The sequence below is a fragment of the Ixodes scapularis genome, unplaced genomic scaffold (assembly GCF_016920785.2).
Source record: "Ixodes scapularis isolate PalLabHiFi unplaced genomic scaffold, ASM1692078v2 PGA_scaffold5__190_contigs__length_132052651, whole genome shotgun sequence".
In the NCBI taxonomy this organism is placed as follows: domain Eukaryota; kingdom Metazoa; phylum Arthropoda; class Arachnida; order Ixodida; family Ixodidae; genus Ixodes; species Ixodes scapularis.
Genome location: NW_024609880.1, coordinates 15,469,779 through 15,492,589, shown reverse-complemented (window position 1 = coordinate 15,492,589; position 22,811 = coordinate 15,469,779). Strand labels below are relative to the sequence as shown.

The following is a 22,811-nucleotide window of genomic DNA, read 5'->3' as shown; positions in this document are numbered from 1 at the left end:
GACGGTAATGCGCAAAATTTTCAAGCCCAGTCAGACTAATATCTTCCGAATTTCTGAACATTGGTCCCCATTTTGAGGCATAAAGGTGGCAGCACGGGAGAGAAATGCGTTTCGTACTCACAAAGCGTAATTTTCGAAATATTACAAGGAACGCACGAAGTCATAATATTGTCTCTTGTTGTTTATTTAGGAAAATGAAATGTTCTGAGTGCTCTAGAGAGAGAGATAGAGATAGAGAGTAGATGATTAATTTTCAAGAGCATTAACACGCATATCCTTAAAAACGTTTCCGACATCTTGGAACCTATCGCAAATGTTCCATCACATGGTCAATCCCGTAATACTGTCATAAACAAGGTTGAAAACAATAGATGCCGTGTTTCGCTTAAATACTCCCAGAAAGCATGCTAAAAAAAACTACAAGTTCAGCTAAAGTTTATTTTCATTACACTTTCTACCTTCGATTGTCACTCTTCAACCAAATTTAATTTTTTTAATTATTATTAGGTTCTGCAAGACACCAGGACAAAGGTACCTGAGATCGGTTCCGTGTGGAATATCACACACAGTTTTGTGACTTTTTGTTTCATTTTTACTATCTTAATCTTTGCCCTTATTAAAACAAATACTTTTTTATCTCAATAACCTAGCCTTATATGTGATATTTTGTGGGGAGAGGTTAACCAGACATATTAAACTCCTGTCCAAACAAAATTCAGCTCAGTTCTTATACCATGCAAACTGCTCTTAATTGATATGAGTAAAACAGGTGTAGATAACACAAACATCTGATGATATTTTAAACAGCGCAACATAATGCAAGCTTACCGTCGATCGATATTGCCCTTCCCCGGGCAATGTTAAATTTCAGGAAAGGCCAGGTGAACTAGAATGAACATACACAGTTCAGCTGGCCTTACCTGAAGTATTAACTAACTGGCCCAGGCTTTAAGCCTGTTACAATGTTGAATATCTTGAAATATGTTTGCGCAGCCCCCATCAAGAGTTATGATTTCTAAGTTCATTCGCGCGTATCTTTGCCAAACAAATCACGTCTTGTCGATGATTTGAGAGGAGCCAGCTTTGTCCAATCAAACCTTTAACCTCACGACCTTCGCTTTAGTGACCTCAGGTCTTCCAAAACACTATGCCCATACACACAGACGAATGAGCATGCAGACAGACGCAGATGGGAAGGCTCACAAGGGCAAGACGACCGCCAATCGGTCATTCTGCGAGACAGACACACGGTCGAGCATTTTCGCTGTGGTCTTTCGATTCTCGCTCGTAGAATGCATTTTTACGCAGACAGGGTTAGCCGCGTACCCTCGTGTTTCACGACATACGCACCAACAACGCCAGACCCACATGCACCAGCGTGCTTAGCCCAGTCGTAAGTGAAGCCAGTACTTTCTACATACTCGTATACACCACTACGGCGAAGCACACTCGCGCTCAAACACATACCTATGTGAATACGGTTCTATAAAGGGACCTTATTATTTTCTCAAGACAGTATACGTAGTTTTTTTCGTACACACACACACACACACGCCCGCGCGCGCCCGCGTGTTTGCGTGTGTGTGCGTGTGTGTTTGCGCGTGCACACGCAAACACACACACGCGCAGCACGCGCACACATGAACAGACAAACACACATAAACACACACACACAGGAACAGTCAAACACACACACAGTAGATTCGTGGAGGCCCAGTGGCGCCTCCTGAGACTAAGAGTGCCTCCGCGGTCATAAAGACCTATCCCCCAATAGCTCGCACACTTCGCCGGAGGAACAGACGCATGGGCTCGGAACTTGCAGAGGTGCCCTTCTCATTTCTAATCTCGAGGGAAGGGTCGAAAGAACAAAGAAGGAAGGTGGACGTCCATCCTGATGTGGCAGAGGACGACAACGAGAGTTTCCGTCTCGCCCCATACTCTCGGCGTGGCCACTCGTCGATCCCAGGCGCGGCTCTGTTTGCCTATCGTCCCGGGCTGGGACTCGGGCCGCCAATACCGCGTCCGCGCGACCTGTCCCCGCCCTCTACTCGACCGATCCCCTGCAGGCTCCCCGATACCACCTAGGCGACAAGGCCTTTCCCCTTCGAACGTAATCATTAGTGGGTTTAAAACAGCATCATCTCACTCGCGTCAGACTTGCCGCCAGCGTGTGGTGCGATGTCTCACAAACGGGAGCGACGCTAGTCCGCTACAGCGCCTCTTGGAGAGGGGATCGACTATCAATGACGTCATCGGCAGGCCTTGTTTTCTCGTTGGTTCTGGGCTCACTCGTTTCGCCCCGGGCAAACTCGTCCCATTGTCGGCCGAGTGGGTCTCGGGTCCGCCGCCCTGTGGGCGCTGTGACCGTCGCTGCTTTCCGGAACGGGCCGCGGAAGTGCTCGGATTCAGCATGCATTTATACGCCTGTGGCGCGCCTTTTCCGAGTCCTGGCGGCAGCTTCTTATTCTAGATTATCGCCCGCTCTAGCCATTTGTCTCGCTCATTAGGTTTCTCCTTATTTTTAAATATTGTTATATTGTTATATCCCTTTACGCTCATTTCTTCCACTCACTCTCTCTCTCTTTGTTAAATTTTGCTTAAATGAAAAAAAAACGGTTAAAGTGCTGGCGAACTGGTGTAACATGATGATTGAAACATGAGACTGTGGTTTGAAAAACAGAAACTCGTCAAGGAGGAAGAAAAGAGGGACAGACAACGTACTTTGGTTTGAGTTATTCTTTTTACAGCGCTCGTTTTTTTTCTTTTCTGAACAATGAAAATGGTATTTTTAGGAGGGATGCAACTTCCTCTGGGTACTGGTATTCACCATTGCCTTCTCAACTTCTTCCTAGCTAGCCGTATCGCAGTCGGAACATTATGTATGAAGACTCACAGGCTCTAAAGCATTCGCTCATGAATTCATTCAAGTATCTGGCTGTGCTCCCTCCGTGTGCAGAGCATTCCTTTATGTGCACTGAGCTAAAACAGCAGTACATGTCTTAATTTTTTATATTTTAATATTTGTGTCTCTAACGTTTCCGGTTTAACTTCTGCGTAGATGTAAATTGCTTGTTTTCTCTGCATGTATTCTTTCGATCTTATTTTACACCGTAGCGACAACACCTTGAAAATAGAGCCATGTAAAGTACAGACTATAGTAAAAAAAAAAAATTGCAAAGTATTTTTTATTGTCAAAATAAACTCCGCATTCACGAACTCCCATTCTCTGCTTGAATTTGGGACTAGTGGTCCCCACCAGAGTACCAGAGTACCAGATTTAATCACTATGTTATTCGAAAGTTATAAGTGATTTTGTTTAGTGTTCTATAGAAAAATATCGACCGACTGAGGTGTCAAAAATACATGGAGCTAAATGGCTAAAAACGGAACACGTTTTCACAATAAAACTTTCAGGTAATGAAAACTACTGAATGAAATGACTGTTTGCTCCGAAACTTTGGCATCTCCCTATGACAGCTAGCGCTACATTCAGGTGGAGAAGAAGCGTTGGGCGGTGCGTAGTTTATTTTTGTAGTAAAAATACAACAAAAAACATGCATTTCTTGTTGTTTTTGTACACGTCGTAACTTTATAGTGCCTTTGCGCCTTTTGTTTTCGGGTTTTACGCTTTTCAAAAAGTGGGAGTAAAATTGGGACTCTATTTTCAAAGTTTGTAGAACTTGGGGGTACGAAATCGGGATTTTCTCAAACTACTAGCGAACTCGCGTTTTTCGGGTTATATACAATATCAATTACACTTTCTAGATAATAAGTAGTAGTAGTCGGTTTCAGGACATATCTTGTTTTATTTACACAAACAAAACACTCAAACCAGTCATTAATGTGCAGATAATCTGATTAAAACGTGGTATAAAAGCTCTTTTGGTCATTCCTAGATACAAAATTTTTTTGTTGACATTCGTAAAAATCTGCATACCCAGCATTTCTGTCCTCACCGTGTACCTGTCCAGACTTCAAACATCTCTTAACTAAAAAAAAAAAAAAATTTCATTTATCCTTTTTCAAACAACTTCTAATGGTTCGGCTCTCGCCCGATCGTATTTAATTTTGTGGAAAGTGGACACTCAGTTTTTTTTTTTTTTTTTTTCATTGAGTTCGTTGAGGATACTACAAGTGGCGTCTGAACATATGTATATGTAGCATGAGTTAAAGACGAAGGCTCAAAGCCGCGTAAAGCCTCGAGTAAACACGTCATTACTACTACTACACACCACTTGGGTGCGCTTGCCGCTATCCGCATTTGTTATTCAGTCTGCGCTAGTGTACTTGCCCGTGTCTCTAAAATCTGCGGAGGGATTCTGGTATAGATAGGACTACGTTTGGGAGTCCGTTTGTGTAGGTTCGTGTTTCCATGTCCGAAGGAATTCGCACCAGCTGGCGAAGCTGTGTGATTGCGGGTCCCTGCAGGTGGTAGTGCAATATACCGTTTTGTTTTGTTTTCAGGGGTGTAGCTGCGTTTATATCCATAAGTATTTTTCAATCGAATATTATTCCGCATGCGGTATAATAAAGGTTTTAACTGTCTCTATTCTGCATGTGAACCTTCGCATGTCTACGCAGTGTCGTGTGCGTGTTACTCTTTATTTATTGATATACTCGCGCTCGCACGAGTGTTTATTACTTTTCGCATGCGCGTTTGTCCGTGTGGGTGAGTAGGCGTGGGCAGTCGTCCGGTATTTTTTTTTGTTCTGCGTCGACACGTGCTTGGGTTCGATTCTATTTGCTTTTATTCTTTTAACGTCAGCACAACGCTCCGGATGTCATTAAGACACACTCTCTTCACCCAAAGATGGGTCCCTGTCGTTCGCACAAGGTAAGCAAGGCACGTGCAAACTTCGTATAACAAAATCAAAACAAGCAGAACTAAACACGCGCCCCACGTGCAGAGCTTCAAAGTAAGGCGACTTCTGCTGAGCTTGTCCGCAGTAGTTCGCGACTCCCTCCCTCGCGCGAGACCGCGCATATGGCAGTGCGCTTCTCCAGTCGGCCCGACGTTAGAAAGCGCCGGGGACAAGGAACATCCAGCGCCGTTTCCGCACTGCCGTGCGCGCACCCGACTTGGAGAGCCCCCGAAGCCGCGATACGCTCGTTCGAACCCGGCTCACGTCGACGCCTCCACGCTCAAAACCTCAAACGACGACGCGGAGGAGTGGCGGAACAACAGTGTCTCGTTTTTTCCCCGCCCGAAATGTTGACGCTCTCCCTTCCTCCGTCGCGTACCTTGTTGACGCTCCTCATTTCCAGCGTGGCGTGGTCGCGTCGAGAAAAGACGACGACGACGACGAAAACCGCGTCGGAGACCCCCTGGAACGCGAGGGACGAAACCCAGTCAAATGGAGCGCGAAGCAAAAAAGAAAGGAAGGAGCCTCCATCGCCACAGAAAAGAGGAAAGAGCTCACGCTGCCAGCTTGTTGTATACCTTACCAGCCAAAGAATAATAACGGGGAAAGTTTTATGGTTGTTCGGGGTACAGCGTTTACGGAACAAGTCTCGTTGAGCTTGCCTCGTCCGTCCCGTCGTGGGCTTTGTTAGTAGTTTTTACTCGTGTTTTCTCAGCCAAATTTTGATTAGTTGGATGTCTCGGTAGCTTTTTTTTCGGCGAGAAGCTTGCTTTCGGGTAATCGCCGTTCTTCCACTTGTCTTAGCTCGAGCAGCCACAGTAGGGGCTGCAGCGCTGTTTCTGAAGGGCGGGAAGGGCCTCGCGTTTTTTGCTGCATCGGAGGCTCTCTATGTAAGGTCGACAGCACCATCGAGACACACGTTCGGACGGGTTACGGTCTTGGGTTTTGCTAGTTTGCGTCCGGTTAGGTGGCGGTAGGTAACTTAAGTACCTTTTACCTTTTTTTATTCCTAGCAGTTAGGCCGCTTCGTTTGTGTGTTGGCCACTTCCCTTGAACGAGACTTGAAAGAAAACAAAATAATAGTATGTTTCTCTAATAATATTACCTATGTAATTTCGTTTCTAGTACGTATTTCGTGCAATTTCTTTTTAGAAGGCGATGAAAGCTAGGTTTAATGGAACTTGAACTGCTAGTAGAGTTTTCGAAGCGTGGTCACGTTTACAAAAAGCAGACCAGCTAAACTAGAGTAATATCTTCTCGTAACCAAAGGAACAACAGTGTAAAAACTGAACGTGCCTTTAGGGCAGCTATCCCGTAAAGGTAACGGATGGTCTCGATGAAGCGAACTTGCAGACAGCATTGCCCCTAGACCACTTGGTTGAACCAACTTTTACGCAGTGTTATATCGACGCGCAAAATATGTTATAAGACTTCACCATATTACGCCATTCAGTTCTAAGATTGCCTGCGGCACTGCGCCATTTTAATTGTTTTATCGGATACACCGACCTGTTACGATTCGCTTACAAACGGGATGGGGTCCAAACACTGTAGGAAATGCCTGCGCGTGTACTTACCCGCAAAACAATCAAAGAGGCAATCATTGCTATCTAGGAAATCAGCTCAGCGAATGATGGGGCGAAACATTTGTTTAGACCTTAAAATAAAGTCTGCGCTGTGGCATTACGCAATGCCACAGCGCAGACTTAACTTTAAGGTCTAACAAATGTTCCGCCTCATCATTCGCTGAGCTGATTTCCTAGAAAGCAATGATTGGCTCTTTGATTGTTTTGCGGGTAAGCAGACGCGCAGGCATTTCTTAGAGTGAAGCAACAACCACCCAATTCGCCTGTCAAACAGTCCCAACATATCACACCTGCGAAGTGCCTAATGATATATCGTGTACGCTTTGGTCACATCCCGTGCATCTAGCAGACAGCGAGACGCTTTTTGACGGTTTTTGCGACACAAGACCACCACAATGCGTTTTTTTTTACGACGTGCTATTCGACAACTTGTCGCCCGGTAAAGAAACGAGCGATTCATATTTCGCGGTATTGTTGGAGCGTTCCAACTGATAAGAACAAAAAAAGAAAATAAGAATTTCCTGATTTCTGGATTGACACCCCTGACTTGCTTGATCCTGCCTCCTACAGTTCCTTAGTCTAATTTTTTCACTCGTCCACGCAGTTAAGAAAAGTATTCCAATCGACACGATGAATGGGCCCTTCTATACTTGGTTTTAACCTAGTCTAGACGCAGCTGACTCTACGAGTTAATGGGATCAATCGAGAAACGTGAAAAACGCAAGTCACTAGAACCTATCTGTTTATGATTTGTTCAGCAGTGATAAAATACGTACAGAAACACGAGAAATACGCCTTTTGACGCTGCCTGATTCGTTCAGTCAGCTCAATTGCGTCGGCTGCGTCCAGACCACATCGTGGTCTGGACTTAAAGTGAAACAAAGTATATATTTCCCATTTTGGTATGACAATCCTCCTTTCATTTTTTTGATGTTCAAAACAACCTTATTTTTTTTTTCTTCTCGAGGAAGTTTGTCAAGAACACGAGGAGGTGTCGAAATTGTGCAATATTGCGAAATCACGTAGATATATATTATTTCCTACTAAATCGGTTATTACTCACCCATTTTAGCATTCATTGCAAAAAGATAGGGAGAAAACTTGAATTAAACATATTGAACGAGCTTATCTTGTTTAAGCTTAGACGACAGGAAGTCGCCAATAGACTGCTACATCCCCGCGCCCTCCTATGTTCACATAACAGAGTGAAGGGTGCCGTCGAGTTAGTTAAAAACGACTTTTTCAGGTGAAATAACACCGAACAAAATCATATATAAAACAAATATGATGTTGTTTTTTTTTGTTTTTATTTTTTTCAATAATTCTCTTGTGTGTATACAGCCGGAAGTTAGTCAGCCCCAATGGACGACTTGTCTCTCAGCTGTAGATGAGCAACATAACCAGTGCAGTAAAACCGCTAACCTGGGGTCTTTGACGTGCACAACCAGTAATGTTACACTACCGCGCGTGGGTAGGATGTTGATCTTCATCGAAACAGTCGGGAGTGGGGATTGAGCCTAGGATTCCTGGAAAGAGGGTACAAGAAAGGGGGGGGGGGGGGGGGGGGGGGTTTGCCATCCGGCGGCCGTGCATGTAATGTGATGTGCAAGCGCGCCCGTGAGGGTGCTGCGGTGCAGAGCGCGTCCATCCGTCGGCTGACAGAGGCCTGGGTACATTTGATCGAAGCCGGTGAACTTTAACCGCGGAAACAATATAACTGCCCTAGCACACCAGGTACGTACAAGAACCTAGCCGAGTTTGACGAGGGCTGGATACGCGATAGCTGAATGTTTTATTATGGCGCGGTACTTGGCTTCCTTACACTACTGGTTTGAGCGAATATAACTGGCTTTCGTGGACAGCTTTATCAAAAAGGGGGCCCCGAATACGCGCGCTGCTGAATTTTCGCGACGAAGCGCGGCTTATATTTAAGCTTAATAAACGTTTTATATTGTTCGTAGTTCTAATAATGGGTGATGTAAAACCAAATAAATCAATGTTCAGCAATTTATTCAATAAAACGAGGAAATATAATATTTTCTTGTTTTATGTATGTTCACTGAGGACATAACGTTGAGCATATCAAAACCAAATCCGTTAAGCTGAAAAAAAACAGTATATAAAGCAACCAAAGTTTCACCTCACATCATGGTGACACGTGACATTATAGTGTCCTCCGACTTCGCAGTGCGGTTTAAGATAGATGTATGCTATTAAAAACTGTTGACGAGGAGTCAGAGCGCGCGGGAGCGCCAGGGAGCCGAGCTCTGACTGGAAGGAATCATTCGTGGGTACACACAAAGCTGCCTTTGTCTCTGATCACTGCCCGAACGTGTTCGAAAGCGAACGCCGAAAGCAGGACGCCAGCGTTTGCGTTCCAACGCGTTCAAAGAATAAGTACTGACAAGGACAGCTTGCTTTGCGTCTGCCCACCGAACATTCCAGTCAGAGCTCGGCTCTCTCTCGACCCCGCGGGAACTTGTCTCCTCCGCTTTCTGTTTTACCCGTATAGGTGGGGACACCGCGGGCGTCGCAGCTGCTAGATAAAGTCCTCTCCTCACCTTGGTTGGAAGCGGTGACACCAGATGGCTCCTCGATATGCGGCTAACGGCAGACTGTCGCGGGCCTGGTTTCCCTTTTAATTTTGTTTTCCGGGGTTGCCATGACATGAAGACCTTGGCGCTCGCGCTACGCATGTTGCTTCGAAACTACTTCGTCATTGATCCTAGTTGCGTGCCTTTTTATGAAAGCGCTGGAGCGCGGAGAACCCTGACGCAGTGTTCAAGTTATTGTTCGTCAAGCTAAGAGAAGACGCTCCGAGCGGAATGAGTGCGCGTCCGAAATACATTAAAAAAAAAACGCATTTTTTTTTTTGTGTTGTTGAGTTCTCTGGACGGTGGAGATGTGGTCGGCTAAGGCTACACGTGTCAGGGCCAATACGATTTTATGTGGTCGATCACGTCGCATCATTCGCCGTGCTTTCTGCGCTCCCATATATTTATCTTACACGGTGTTTTACAGGGACGTCCCGACAGAGTGTGACCTCAAAGTGCCACATGAAGTCAAAATCACGTGACATCAGTTTACGTCCCTTGACACTAAGACCAGAAGGTGTCAGGTGGCCTCACCGTGTCGTGACGTCATAATGGTACAGTTCCACATGACGTTAAAGTGTCGCGTGACGTCACCGCGTCGCGTGATGTAATAATTCACGTGACACCATCGACACACAGTCACGCAAAGTCGTAATCTCACGTGACTTTACAGAGTCACGTCCTTCACGGTTTTATGCGACGTCGTTGTGTTATGACGTCACACACCTCTAAATATTATGCATTTAGAACGCTTTTGAACAGATGTCAGAGCTTCTCGTGAGAATATGACGTCATCGAGACAACATAAAAGGGACAAAATCCCCGAGGCTGGCCATCTAAATGCTATGCGTGTCAAACATTGAGTGCTACTGCCAGAAACCGAAATATGAGTCCGTTCAATTTATTAAGAGACCGCCTCTCATTTAGAAACCGCGAGGGTTTTAGCGGCGACGAGACGCAGACATTTCTGACACAGGGTCGGTTCTCGGAAGCTCGGTCGTCATCGCGACTGTTGACTCGGGACGCGGCGGCGAGGTCCCCGCTGCATAAATCAAAAGCGCGCTCCAAGCGGTTCTAAAAAATGCAGCTCCACGATTCAGATCTCGAAGCGGGCCTCGAGCCAGAAACCCTCGAAATCTCATGGCCGGCACACGCGCGTCATTCTCGAAGTCACTTTCAGCGAAATCCTTGAAGAGTTTTTCGAGGAACTCTCGTGTCCACGCTGAATTATACAGCAAAGCGGCTCTCTCTCTCTCTCCATTGGCTTCTTCCTTGCCCAGCCCCCATCCGTCTCTTTCGGCAAATCCTATGATCGCCTTCTGCGCTCTCCCATCGTTCCTTACTAGGCGTAGGTACGCATCCTAAGCACCCGCGGTAGTTTTTTTGTTTTGTTTTGTCTTTTGACATTCAGATATGCATGCACAGCCCAGTGACTAGAAACTTCACGTCCGGGCGATAAGCGCAGGAACGGTCTCCATATTTTCTTTCTCTAGCTTCCGGGATTAGATTTGTTCCCCCGCTTCTTTAGGCATATTTTGTTTCCAACCGTTTTTTCGTGTTTGTACTATGCACCAACTTATGTTTACAAACAAACAGAAAAACCCCTTGTGCCAACCAACCGGCGGCGCGCATGCGCGATGGGGTGTGGACAAGAAGTGACGCTTCCCTTGTCACCAAACCATTGGAATGTAGTGTTGTCCGCGTCGGTGTCTTTCCCCACGCCCTGTTTTACGTTGGAATCGTTGGGTCACGCCTTCCTAGTATTGTCTTACTCCTTTAGTGAAGGGAGCTAAACTAACGAGACTCGATAAACCGTAAAACATGGCGTTTATATTGTGACGTGCGGTGATTCGATCCGCATGAACACAGCAGAACGGACGCTAGACCCTGATTCACATGATGATATTCTGCTGTGTATTTTCAGTCGCAACGCCGCTCGGGCTGCCAAAGCGTGAACGGTAGCTGCGATGCTCGACGGCGATACTGAAACTCGCAAGCAGTATCCGACCAAGTAATGAGGCATAACATGTGGGTGATGGCCGCAGGTGACAATTGTCAAAATATCCCTGAAACTAATGTTTATACCGAGCCAACTTAGCCCAAACAACCTTCAAACTCGGAAGTCTTCTGTGGCCTCAATATGCATCTTTTAGCAACGTTTATCTTCCTGCTTCTTATCGAAATTGTGATCCGACCACGATTAATGCGCTTGTATTCTCGCCCACCGACAGGGCAGAAAACACGTAAAAAGTTATCTTCACCATATTCTCGGCGTTTATGGAACAGCCCCATTCGCTGCGTTTTGGCGAGAAGGCACGTTTTTGTCTGATTTCTCGCAAAACAGCAAAGAAATGCCCTTTCCGCTAGGCGACTTTCGCCCTCACCCCCATACCGGAAGTGCGCCGAAGCCCGTGACGTACGAAAGTTGAGTTGGTTTGCACTTGCGCTCTCTAGGATTGGCAAGTTGCCAGAGAAAAAAAAATAGTTGAATAGTGAGCGGCATGTTTCTTTGAGCTTGAAACAAGTGTCTGAGTAGTCGGTGTGGGTGAGTTGTACACTGCCCTGGAACGTCGCTCGACTGCCATGCAGACTGTGTACTTCATTGACTAATATCCAGAAATGTACACGTTACTGTAATAAAGTAATTAGATGTCTTTATTCGCTCGCTTCTCAATAAATAAGTTACTAAGTACGTTGCTCGTTACAGATGCTAAAAAAGAAAAGCGGAACCTCCGCTTGGAAATAACGTGTTACACTCACGTCTTGTTTAATGCGTCCCCTAGCTGTCTTTGGAGTTTTGTGTCTTTACTTTGTCCCTCTTGTTTCCACTCTCCGAGGATTATTATCGTTATTTCTGCCCAGCTCGTTTGCACATTTGCATTAATTGCATTGTGTTTTATATGTGTCGTCGTTAATATGTACTGGCTATTTAACGAGATTTAGATGAACCTGTGGCAATACTGATATTCCTTGTGCACAATTTTTAGGTCGATAATAGTTTTCTTGTCACGCGAATCGCAAGCGCGAGCTGCACTGAAAAAAAGAAGAAAAAAAAACAAGCCCGTGAGTCTACTTTCTCGTACAACACTCGAAGAGGCAATGACCGCAGCTAAGGGAGGCAGTTCAGCGAATGTCAATGCCGAAATATACGTTTATACCAAAAAAACGCAGTCTGTGTTGGGACATTAAGCAATGCAAGCGTGACGTTTAGCATTGATTAATATCACAACTCAGACATCGTTTTTTTGGTCTAAACATATGTTTCGGCGTTGTCATTCGCTGAGCTGTCTCCGTAAGTTGCGATGATTGGCTTTCCGAGTGTTGTGCGGAGCTGCTCAACAAAAATGAAATATGAAAATACACCCTGCAAACACGAAATATTGACACACGAGTAACAATCTTACTGTCAAGATAAAATCAAAAATAAATTAATTCTTGTTTTTCTAAATACAAAATATGTCTTTAGATCTAAATAGAATCACGAAAGAAAACTATATTAACATCGACTTAGGATAGGCAGAACATGTCCCTACAGAACCATATGGTCATCGTTCGGAAGAATACTACAAATCTATGATATCTTCAGGGAATATGTATAAAATTAAAATATTAAAAAAATAATGCGGTGTAGTTGATCAAACTCAGAATACATTGTCGCATATGTTAGCCTCGCAGTACTCCTCACAACCAAAAGCATTTTGTTAAGTTCTTTAGAACACGAGGAAGACATTGAAGGTTTCTCAGATAGCTGTGGAACTATATCAAGATAATACGGAAAAGCCCATTTTGTAAAAATGTATCTAAAAGCATACCATTGTTTACCATGGAACACCCTAGATATATAAAAATACAAGTTTTGTTTAGGCTTTACAAATTCGTTCAAATAAAGCCGTGAAAAGTACTTTAATGGGATCGTTCAGGGCTGCTGTTTTCCACCTCTGCTAATTTTCGTTATCTCTTCGCAATGACGGGTTGATACAGAGAAACGATGCTGAACATACAATGATTTCAAAGTTCAAAATATTTTATTTGTACGCTGTAATTCGCATGAACCTAATGGTCATATGCTCGGTTGTTATCTGTCATCGTTGCAGTGAAGCCGTCAATGGTTCGCATCCGGTCCAAGCAGCGCCCCCTGGCGGCTGGTCTGGCGGCCGAGATTGAGTGCGAGGCCGCCGGGTCCCGTCCTGCTCCGGCAATTTCCTGGTGGCGAGGCAAGGCCAAGATACCCATGGACCACGTCAAGGTGAATCCTGAAACTTTTTACATCCACCTGCTGAGCTCGTTTGCAGATGCTTCGAGAATGTGAATTCTGAAACTTTTTACATCCACTTGCTGAGCTCGTTTGCAGATGCTTCGAGAAAGTTTGCTCGATTCATCATAACATTTGTAACTTGTCGCCGCTCCGAAAAACGTTTGTACTCTTTTGCGAACAGTATTTGACCAGGATACTGTTCACTGTAATGCTACACAATTTTTATGAATATGCCATTGAAAAAATTTCCGTGCCTTTGTTTTCTTTCTAAACACGCTCAGGTCAATTCTGGTTGAAATAAAGAAGAATCCGTGTAAATATCATGGCCTAAAAAAACTTGAAGAGCAAAATGTGAGATCTCTCAAGCAATATTGTACGAGCAATATTTCGTATGTTTGTCAATACTGGGACGTGTTTTTCAATTTATTTTTACTTACACTTATTAATTCTTACGACAGCAAGTCATATTAATATCTTGAACATTTCAAAACCGTCTACCTTTCACACATCATTAGGAACAAATTTAAGGCAATCTTGCCATATCCTCTATATGCTACTTCCCTCTTCCTTGCTCGCTACCTCGGCCCTATTGGGTTGTTGGTGCACTCGCAGATTGTGAGTTCAATTCCATTTGGGTATTAGCAGAATCGTCCTTGTGCAACTGTGGTGGCCACTTTGTCACGCAGGTGATGCTGATCGGAAACCGCATCTTCTCCGTGGTGGCCTACACGCCTACACGGGAGGACAACGGCAAGCGACTGCGGTGCGTGGCCGAAAATCCAAACATCGTCGGCAGCTCAATAGAGGCGTCATACAACCTCGACGTTCACTGTGAGTGGACTGTCTTCTGTGGTTTTTGACTGAAGCCAAAAATTGTGTACATGTGCTCCTGTGTCTGTGTGCACGTACCTGTGCAGTTGTGCTTGATTGAAATGAGGTCAATGACTACGCGGTAAAAAATTATACAGAGAACACTTTCTGACAGCAAATGAGAATGACGAGTGGCGCGGTGCGTGGGGAGTGTGCGAGGCTGCGCGTTATCACCGCTGCGCGTCTAGACCAGGTGTCTCAATTCTGCCGTGTTATTTGCGAGAAGATTGCGGGCTCACTTGACGGCTCTTTGAAAACGGCCGCACGAAAGGATTTTGTCAGATCGAATCAGCCAAACCTCCCTCAGCACTGAGCATAATTTTTTCCAACTAAGACTAATGAATAACGATCACATTCGGTGTAAAGCACTTGGCGCCTTCTAGTTTATTCTATTTCGTTTCTTTTTTTAGCTTGTACCGTTACGTCGCCAGACACCGAGCACAATGTTATTAAAACCAAGAAACGTACAGTGCTCCATTTATCTAACCAGATAAAACGTTGTCGACTAAAGGGAAATATTTTCCTGATAATGCTTGTCGTGTGTGCGTGAAACTTACAAATTATTTTGCCCATCAACACGGATTTCCAAGATAATGGCAGAAAGGTTAGTCAGGCAGCTCTTTGTTTCTTTTAAATATTTATTCTGTATCCACACTTGAGAGCTAAACAATGCTATCAAGCCTACTAAGTACTTCACTAACCCGCGATGCATCCGCATCGCACGACGAGTCATGAAATATACTTTCTTAAGCGCACTTTTTGTTTCAATACTAAATGTTCTTTTCCAATCGACCTTAAAATGATCGTCATGACTCTCACAACTGGCCCACAAAGCGGGGTGCACAACTCCATCGATGGCTTGATTACCGTCTTCATTTATTTTATTACGATTTGTGGTATCTGGGTTAGCAAGTATGGACCGTTATTTTCATTCATGGGCACATGTGTACACAAGTGTGCGCGCAGGCGGAATTGTGCATAAATTTATATATGTACTCGAATATTTCTGAAAGCGTAATGTGTCGTTGTGAATTTACGTTACCGTTGTTGTTTTATATGCCGTGCGAATATTCGTACTTTTGTATGTGTGTTTTTGAGTTGCAGCGGGTGTGTTCATCTGCTGCAGTGCATATGCGTTTATGCCTGGGCACCAGGTTTGTGTACCCCCGCCTACGTATATCTCGGTACGTGTTCGCACTTAGTGCCATACGATTGGGTTAGTGGCTTTGAGGGTGTGACTTCTACGCGCGCGAAGAATCAGAAGGAGCTGGCGAACGTAGCTTCATCCACCCCTCACATCAGAGTAAGAGATCGGTCCTTTTGGGCACCCCAATTCAACCAGTTGGCAATCCCCTCATTCGCGACTACACTTCCGTCTTCCCCCTGCGGCAGACAAACCGCTAGTGACGCTGCAACTGGGCAAGCGTCTTCGACTGGAGGAGATCTTCGAGGGCCAGGACGTGTACCTGGAGTGCAGCATCGATGCCAACCCGCGCGTCTCCGAGGTCGTCTGGCGGTTCGAGGGCAACCAAGAGGTGCACTCAGACCCCGCTGCCAAGGTCATCACCAGCAACCAGTCGCTGGTCTTCCAAGCCATCCAGAGGCAAAACGCGGGGCGCTATGTTTGCGTCGCCATCAACTCTGAGGGGGAGTCCATCAGCAACGAGGTTCAGCTGAGCGTGCAATGTGCGTACCCCCATTCCGCTTTCCGGATCACTTGATACCTGACCGGCCAGCAGGAACGAGGGTCCTTCTTATGAGTGGCAGTAGGTGTATAATACGTTTCGCCTAAAGTCCGAGCGCTACCAACGCTTTGGGTCAATAGGGCCATTCAACCTTTTCGAAAAGCGCAGGATCACTGTATTTTCCGTCTTTTTGTGCTTGCTTCAACCCCAACCGATCCCACCAAGCGCGACGAACGCGTCGCAACATCGCGTTTCTGCTCTGCGCGTTTGTGCTTGTGTTGCCAACTAGCTTTTGTCTTCGCTCAGACTTAAGATAAAACAAAGCGTTACTACAAAAAAAAAAAAAGGCCTCAATATTTATTTTAAGTGAGTGAAATGAGTGAACCACGCACGAATAATCTATTTTCATGAGTGGTCGAATGGTTTACCCTATAGTATTTTATGCATACAAGCAACGACAATGTACACATTCGGTGTTTGTGACTTTAATCACGCTGCTTTAAGGAATATATCGAATCAAAAGTGTTAGTGTTCGGAAGTATCTGAACAACGTTGTACTTAAAATACTACTTCAAGCCCGTTCAAAAAACTTCTGCTTTACTTGAAGTCCATCCACTGTGTACGTACTATTGCCTTGCTTAAAGTATTTTTCTTTGGTGCTTTCTCGAAAACGTGCAACTCCAGATTTCAAAGTACGTTTTGTCCACTATGAATAAATCTGGGAGGCATATTTTACTTCCACCAGAAATGCGAGTAGACAACGCATCACTCGGTTTACTGGAGCGGCTTTCATGCAGTTCTTAAGCTACCGTTACTTCTTGTTCGCGGTCAACGCAGGTGAGGAGGTTACAAATTATTAGGGGAGAACACTCTATCGGCGAGAGGATTGCTTGCGCAGTTACGGAGCTGACGTCATGCTCTTTACCCTAGTACGTTTAGTCCCCTTGTGTGCAAGACAGTACAAGCGGAGCCACATGCAGAAGTCGGAGGAAGCTGAGTTTGACGCCATTGCCGAAAATAACTATTTTGTGCGTACTCGACTCGATTCAGTGCTTGTGAATAGGGCCAGCTGAACATGAAAAACACAGAGAGAAAAAATTGTAACATTCGCACCGCTGGACTAGCAACATCTAATAATGCCTCTTTTCCTTTTCTGCTAATCCTTGATTACGGTTTTCTCTTTCCTTACACTAACTTGTCACTACCTCTTTCTTTACACTAACTTAACAGATATCTAGGCTACTTGATGCTAGGTATCCGGAAACACTACTGGTATCAATATGTGAAAAGATCTCCCAGAAGTTGATGCGCGGACAGGAAGGCATCGAGCGAACAACAAAAAAACAGATTGGAAATCCCATAGTGGTAGCACCCAAAATTACTGGATCGGAGAAGTTGACAAGCTCCCAGAAAAAAAGTGACGCGCTGCCATTCACTGCCGCGTAGCGGCGCTCGTGTCCAAGCGCGCCCGATCCGTTCGGTTTGTCTGGCTTCGGTACCTGTGGATACGCTGTGAAACATCGTGTTTGTGTGGGTTCACAAAATGTATTACTAAGGGGTGTTGCCAGTGTGATAATGTCCGCATTGAGACAACATTTCCTGGGATATTTGAGGTAAATTTAAGCCCGCCGTGCCTTCTTAGTTTTGGCAGTTTTCCGACATTCGGCACCAAGGCAAGCAAGCAGCTCGGAGAAATGGCTGCGTCTATCGTTCGTGGTTTCATTTCCTGCACATAGACCGTTGTGTTTTGGTCGTCTGCAGACTAAAACACCGTGAACTTTTCTCTTCTGGTGTTCTGTGTTTGTGTCAAAATATTCAAACGTAAACTCCTGCATACATACCGAACCCATATTAGGAAAAAATGCCAATTTGAAGACGTCTTCGTCATTCGAATAAATCGGGCTGTTTTTCTATTTTTTATTTGACTACGTCGAGACCTGCTACTGCTAAAAGCAACTGGGTTATTCCTCTCGTGTGTTTTTTACGTGTGTGACAACCTCGCTCCCTTGAGTCTGCGTGCCATTTCAGAGACATGTGACTAATGGCTAAGAATTTCAAGACATCATTTTCGATCAGCTGATCAGCGCGAATTCGTGTGTATATATTTGGAGATTTACGTGTGAACGTGAGGTAGATATTAGAACCGTTATTTTACAGTACCTGCTGCAGCTTCGTGGAAACAGTGCACGAATTGTGAGACATCCTCGTTGACTATGTGAAACGAGTTCATTTGTGTAAATATAAACATGCTTTATGTGCTTGAGAGGAGAGCAACATGCTTGTTGACGTGTTTATAAGCGCGCGTTAATTTAAATTCGCTTTATATTAACTTCTGTTCTCTTAACGTTGTAGTTGTCCATAAAAGATAATGTTGTTTCGTTGATCTCGTGACGTTTCTGCTATCCGATGAATTATAGAGTAAAAATCTAAGAAATCGTTAGCGTGCATAATTACAATCGTGACTGCAGCAGAATCTACTTGCAGAGTTCATTTCTTAAAAAGAAGTGCGCAAGGGCCGTCGACGTGCCACCGACTGCCTAATTTCGGAATAAAAAGCCAGCGTCCCGAGCTTGCCCAGATCTTGGCCGGCCTTGCGAACCGGGCGGACTGCGGCGACAGCGCCACCACTCTCGCGTGAACGGAGGGGGCCGGTTTTCCGAAGCGCGGCTAATGCGGAGCTTGTCAACTGAGCTCATCTTGTAACGTTGGTAGCACCATATCTCCATGGCTCACTCACCGGCTAAAAAAGATCACAGGCCGGCAAGGGGTACAAGTGATAAGCTCCGCGCCGTACAAGGGGTATTCAATGTGCGGCAGGGTAAACGAAAACCAACGTAGGCACCAAGAGGCATGTGACATCGCACACAAAACAAGGTGCGCCAAATGTCAAAAGGAAGTCATTTATAACATTACATTAACATGTGGAAGGTGTTATATTGGGTAGACAGGGCGCTGTATTAATGATAGAACCAGGGAACATGTCACATCTCTACGAAACTTGACAGCAGCAGGACACCTTGCAGCCCATTGTCGCGCATGCCAATGCGAGGCAACGTTGTGCAACGTAAACATCGTGGGCCGACATAAAAATCAACTCGCCCGTGAACTACTAGAAAATCTAGCCATCGAAGAAAACAAAAACAAAAAAAGGCGAGGACTGTGTTAGTGCCCCTTCCGTTGCACTCCACAACTCAGAGAAGATTTTCCTGCGGAATGATATGAGTTCCAGGGAAAGGTAGAAGAGGAAGATCGCTTTAAAGAAGGCAGAAGAAAAGGGATAAGAACATTCCGACAGCAGAAACGTGAATGCGTTCAAGGAAAATAAATTCCAAATTAAGTGTAAAGAGAAAGAAAACCTAAATCAATTGTAAAGATTTAAAAAAAAATCTAAGTGAGTGTAAAGAAAAAGAAAACCGGAATCAAGGATAAGCAGGAAACGAAAAACAGGCATTATTAAATGTTGCTTGTCCAGCGGTGCGAATGTTATAATTTTTTCTCTGTGTGTTTTTCATGTTCAGCTGGCCCCATTCACAAGCAATGAACCAACTTGCTAAGCTTAAGCCCAAAACTTGATTCAATATTCGCCACCATTTCGAAAAATAACTGATGCACGCTCGATTCCGCCGGGGGCAATGCATGCCAGTGTGAAAGACCATGAAACATTGTGTTATACGTAGTTGCATTTTACTTCAAAAGTACATTGATTTAATAGTACTTTAAATTACAGTGCATTTATAGTACTTTGCATCAGGTACAATGCGCTCGGTGTACTTACTACATTACTTGAAGTACCTAACCTCAAATTTACTCTGTACTTTACTTCAAGTACTTTTCAGACACTTAACCAGAAACTAATATTACTTGCCAGATTGTTGCCTCATGTGTCCACGTGGGCCTTAAGCCGACTTCGCTTTGTCCAACCGATTCAATTTCTACTATTTTCTCACTCTTTTTTCTTTCGCCCTTATTGCTCGTTGAATTAAGCCAATTGGTCTTCACTTTCAATTAGGTATCAAAACGGGCAGTTTATTATTAGATTAGGTGGCCTTCATAAGAAAGTAACGTGACTATAACTGTGCTAAAATTTATGAAATACAACATTGGGTAATTAAGAATTATACATGCAAAGATATCACTTTCGCGTAATATCTCCATTTTTTTTTCGCGTAAATATTTATGAACATTTCACTGTTTACCTGACAGAGTCACGATATCGAAGAGAGCACTGCTCTTACCCGATTGTTCCTTTCTTTAATAGTTCGACACTATTTAGAGCTTGTGACGCTATAGTGGCGTCTAGACTTCCTCCAGAGCGTTTATTTTCTGGTTTGTCTCCATATTCTCGATACATCTATAAATAGCGCTGTGGCCCATTAAAAAGAGTAAACGTCCGTGATCTTAAGTTCGGTTCCTCGCCATTTGGCATTACTCGAGTAAGCCAGCCATACAGTTTGAAGGAAATCCGATCTCTGGGCACAATTAGGGTACCGCTTTCTTTTATATAGCATAATGGCTCTTTCAGTAGCCCAAATATGACAACCCGTTGCAGCAGTAATATTAGTAAAATTGCGTGCAACAAAACGCCGCACTGGCCCATGTCTAAACTGAGAGCTTGAATTGATACGCTTTTTATATCTACAAAAGCACGTTGAGCTTGCATAAACGCGGCCTAATTACTTCAAACCGTTAGCCTTTCTCTTCAACAGAAAAGTGTCAGTAGCTTAGAAAAAAAGAACGCAATAATAGCAAAATCAGTATGGCTTGCGATGTCACCATCTGGACACAAATTGATGCGCACATCAAGTTATTATATGTATAACTACAGCGCGAAGCAAAGGGATTGGGGCCTGGTGGAGGGGACCGGATACCTCGGTTAGAGAACGTATTGATTTAAGATTTTGCACAGAGGTGGCCGAATAATGTCCATAAAGGGTATACATATTTAACAAAAAAACGTTTCCGAGTAAAAAATTTGAAATGAAATACTTGTAACCCCTTCATACAGTGGCCTTGTGCAAACCAATGTCGTCGTATCGGCGCAACGGCCCTTGCATGTGGACAGTGCTGCAGGCGTCGACAGGTAGGGTCGGCACTGAGGGCACCGAGTGACGTACTTTTTAGCATCAGCTTCGATGATGAGTCCACTGTTCTCGCTGACTTGTTTTGGAGGTACAAGAGAGCAATATTCACTCTCTCGTTGGGATCTAAGTGAAGCGTCAAGACGAATTCCAACCCAAAACAACACCTTTGAATGTTGCAGACAAGAAATGAGACACTGTAACAAGCAGCGTGCAAAGCAGACGACGACATGTAGTAAAACATAATTCATCAAAAAAGACGAAACGACACATTGATAGTCTTCTCATTTTATCTTAACTTTTTATGTTTTATTGGTAGAATGAAACGTCCGTGCACTCAAAATTTGCGCAGTAAAAAAGCGCATCGCGTTTGACTCAGAAACGTCGCCTGGTAATGCCGAGATCGAGGGAAGTGCCCGTCGTGTGCCCCTGCAGAGAGCCTATACTACAAAGAGCTTTTACCTGCTATATCGGGCTCACGTGGTTCATGGGGCACGTTTGCAACTAGAGTTGCAAGTAGACGAAGAAACCTTTTGACCGTCTGCAAAAGTCTCCGCCCTTCCGGCTGCACTCCTCGTCACCATTTGATAACGCTGCTCGCGCGTACTTTCGAACAATCTTCGCTGGAGGCGCCCGCCATTAAAAGACAAATGCTCCCCATAGTTTGAGATGGATTCTCTTTTTAACCTAAGCTCTGTAGAAGTCTGTAAACGTACGTGCCGCCATCTTTCGGTTGTTTTGCCGGTCATATAACTTTTGCTAGCAGACGGACGCCGTAGGTAGGTAGGTATATTTTAGATTTCTAACTTTTTACTTAGGTAAATTTTTTCAATGAAATTTATGTACACCTAATACACGTTCTTTGGCCACGCCCGTACAAACTCTTAGCACAATACATTAACAAACCGATTCATGCGTTCCCTTTAAACAGTCATCGATCCCTTTGTTTCACGCTGTATGATCAGTTACAGCATAAGACCTGTGGCAGGGGTAATTCTTAAAAAACAAAAGAAATCACAGACAAAAAGAAAATATCTTTTTGTTACTTACTATTTGTATAATATTTCACAGTGGCAGCTGCAAAACACTATAGCACTGACAATTCTATCCAGTAATCACTGTTGTTTCCAAGGATATTCATGTTATTGTAAAAGCGCCTGTTTTCCGGTGTCGGATGTAATGATGCCAGGAAAATATATCGTTTTTATGGAGCGCGTCGCGATACCGTTTTCGTCCTGTACATTGGGGCTTGAGCGTTTTAAGCATAACCTATGTTACCCCCGGCTATACATGGCCATTATAATCTTATACGATCATTGGAGTGGCCGTTCCACCATGCTCTCAACGAAAAAAAAAAATGCAAATTCAATAGTGCAAAATGCAATCTGCAGAATGTACGAGCAGAACCACCTGGCCACAACAGTGGCCCCTGGTATTGTGACATTAATGAAAGTTAACTGTAGGTGTATACTTTTTCTTCCACCCATCCAGATTCTCCTGTCTGTTCTTCGCGGCAGCGCACCGTGTACCCCGCCGCGGCGCACGAGATGCTGCAGGTCTCCTGCGACGTGGACGCCCATCCGTCCGCGGTGGGCTTCCACTGGTCGTTCAACGGCAGCCTGCGCAACCACGAGGTGCAGACCTTCGTGTCCGAGGGCACCCGCAGCATCGCCTCTTACGTGCCGCGCGAGAAGGCCGACTACGGCTCGCTCTTTTGCTGGGCCGCCAACAAGATCGGCCGCCAGAAGACGCCCTGCGAGTTCAAGGTCCTGCCAGTCGGTACGTAAGCCGGAATCTTACAATGGTCCCGCGCAGGGGAAAAATATACTATCACAATATATCGCAGCCTAAGGGACGTCTTCTGAGGTCTGCACGTAAAAT

General features: G+C 44.7%; 1 protein-coding gene across 1 annotated transcript in view; it reads left to right on the top strand.

The window, feature by feature from the left end:
• The first annotated feature begins 13,138 nt into the window (after nucleotides 1-13,138).
• Nucleotides 13,139-22,811, top strand: part of LOC120836324 (synaptogenesis protein syg-2) — a 42,149-nt gene continuing 32,476 nt past the window's right edge. The window contains exons 1-4 of the mRNA XM_040218202.2: nucleotides 13,139-13,288; nucleotides 13,984-14,128; nucleotides 15,560-15,853; nucleotides 22,422-22,709. Of these exons, the coding sequence (XP_040074136.2) occupies nucleotides 13,148-13,288; nucleotides 13,984-14,128; nucleotides 15,560-15,853; nucleotides 22,422-22,709 (868 nt within the window). The 5' untranslated portion in view covers nucleotides 13,139-13,147. The remainder of the gene's footprint in view (nucleotides 13,289-13,983; nucleotides 14,129-15,559; nucleotides 15,854-22,421; nucleotides 22,710-22,811) is intronic.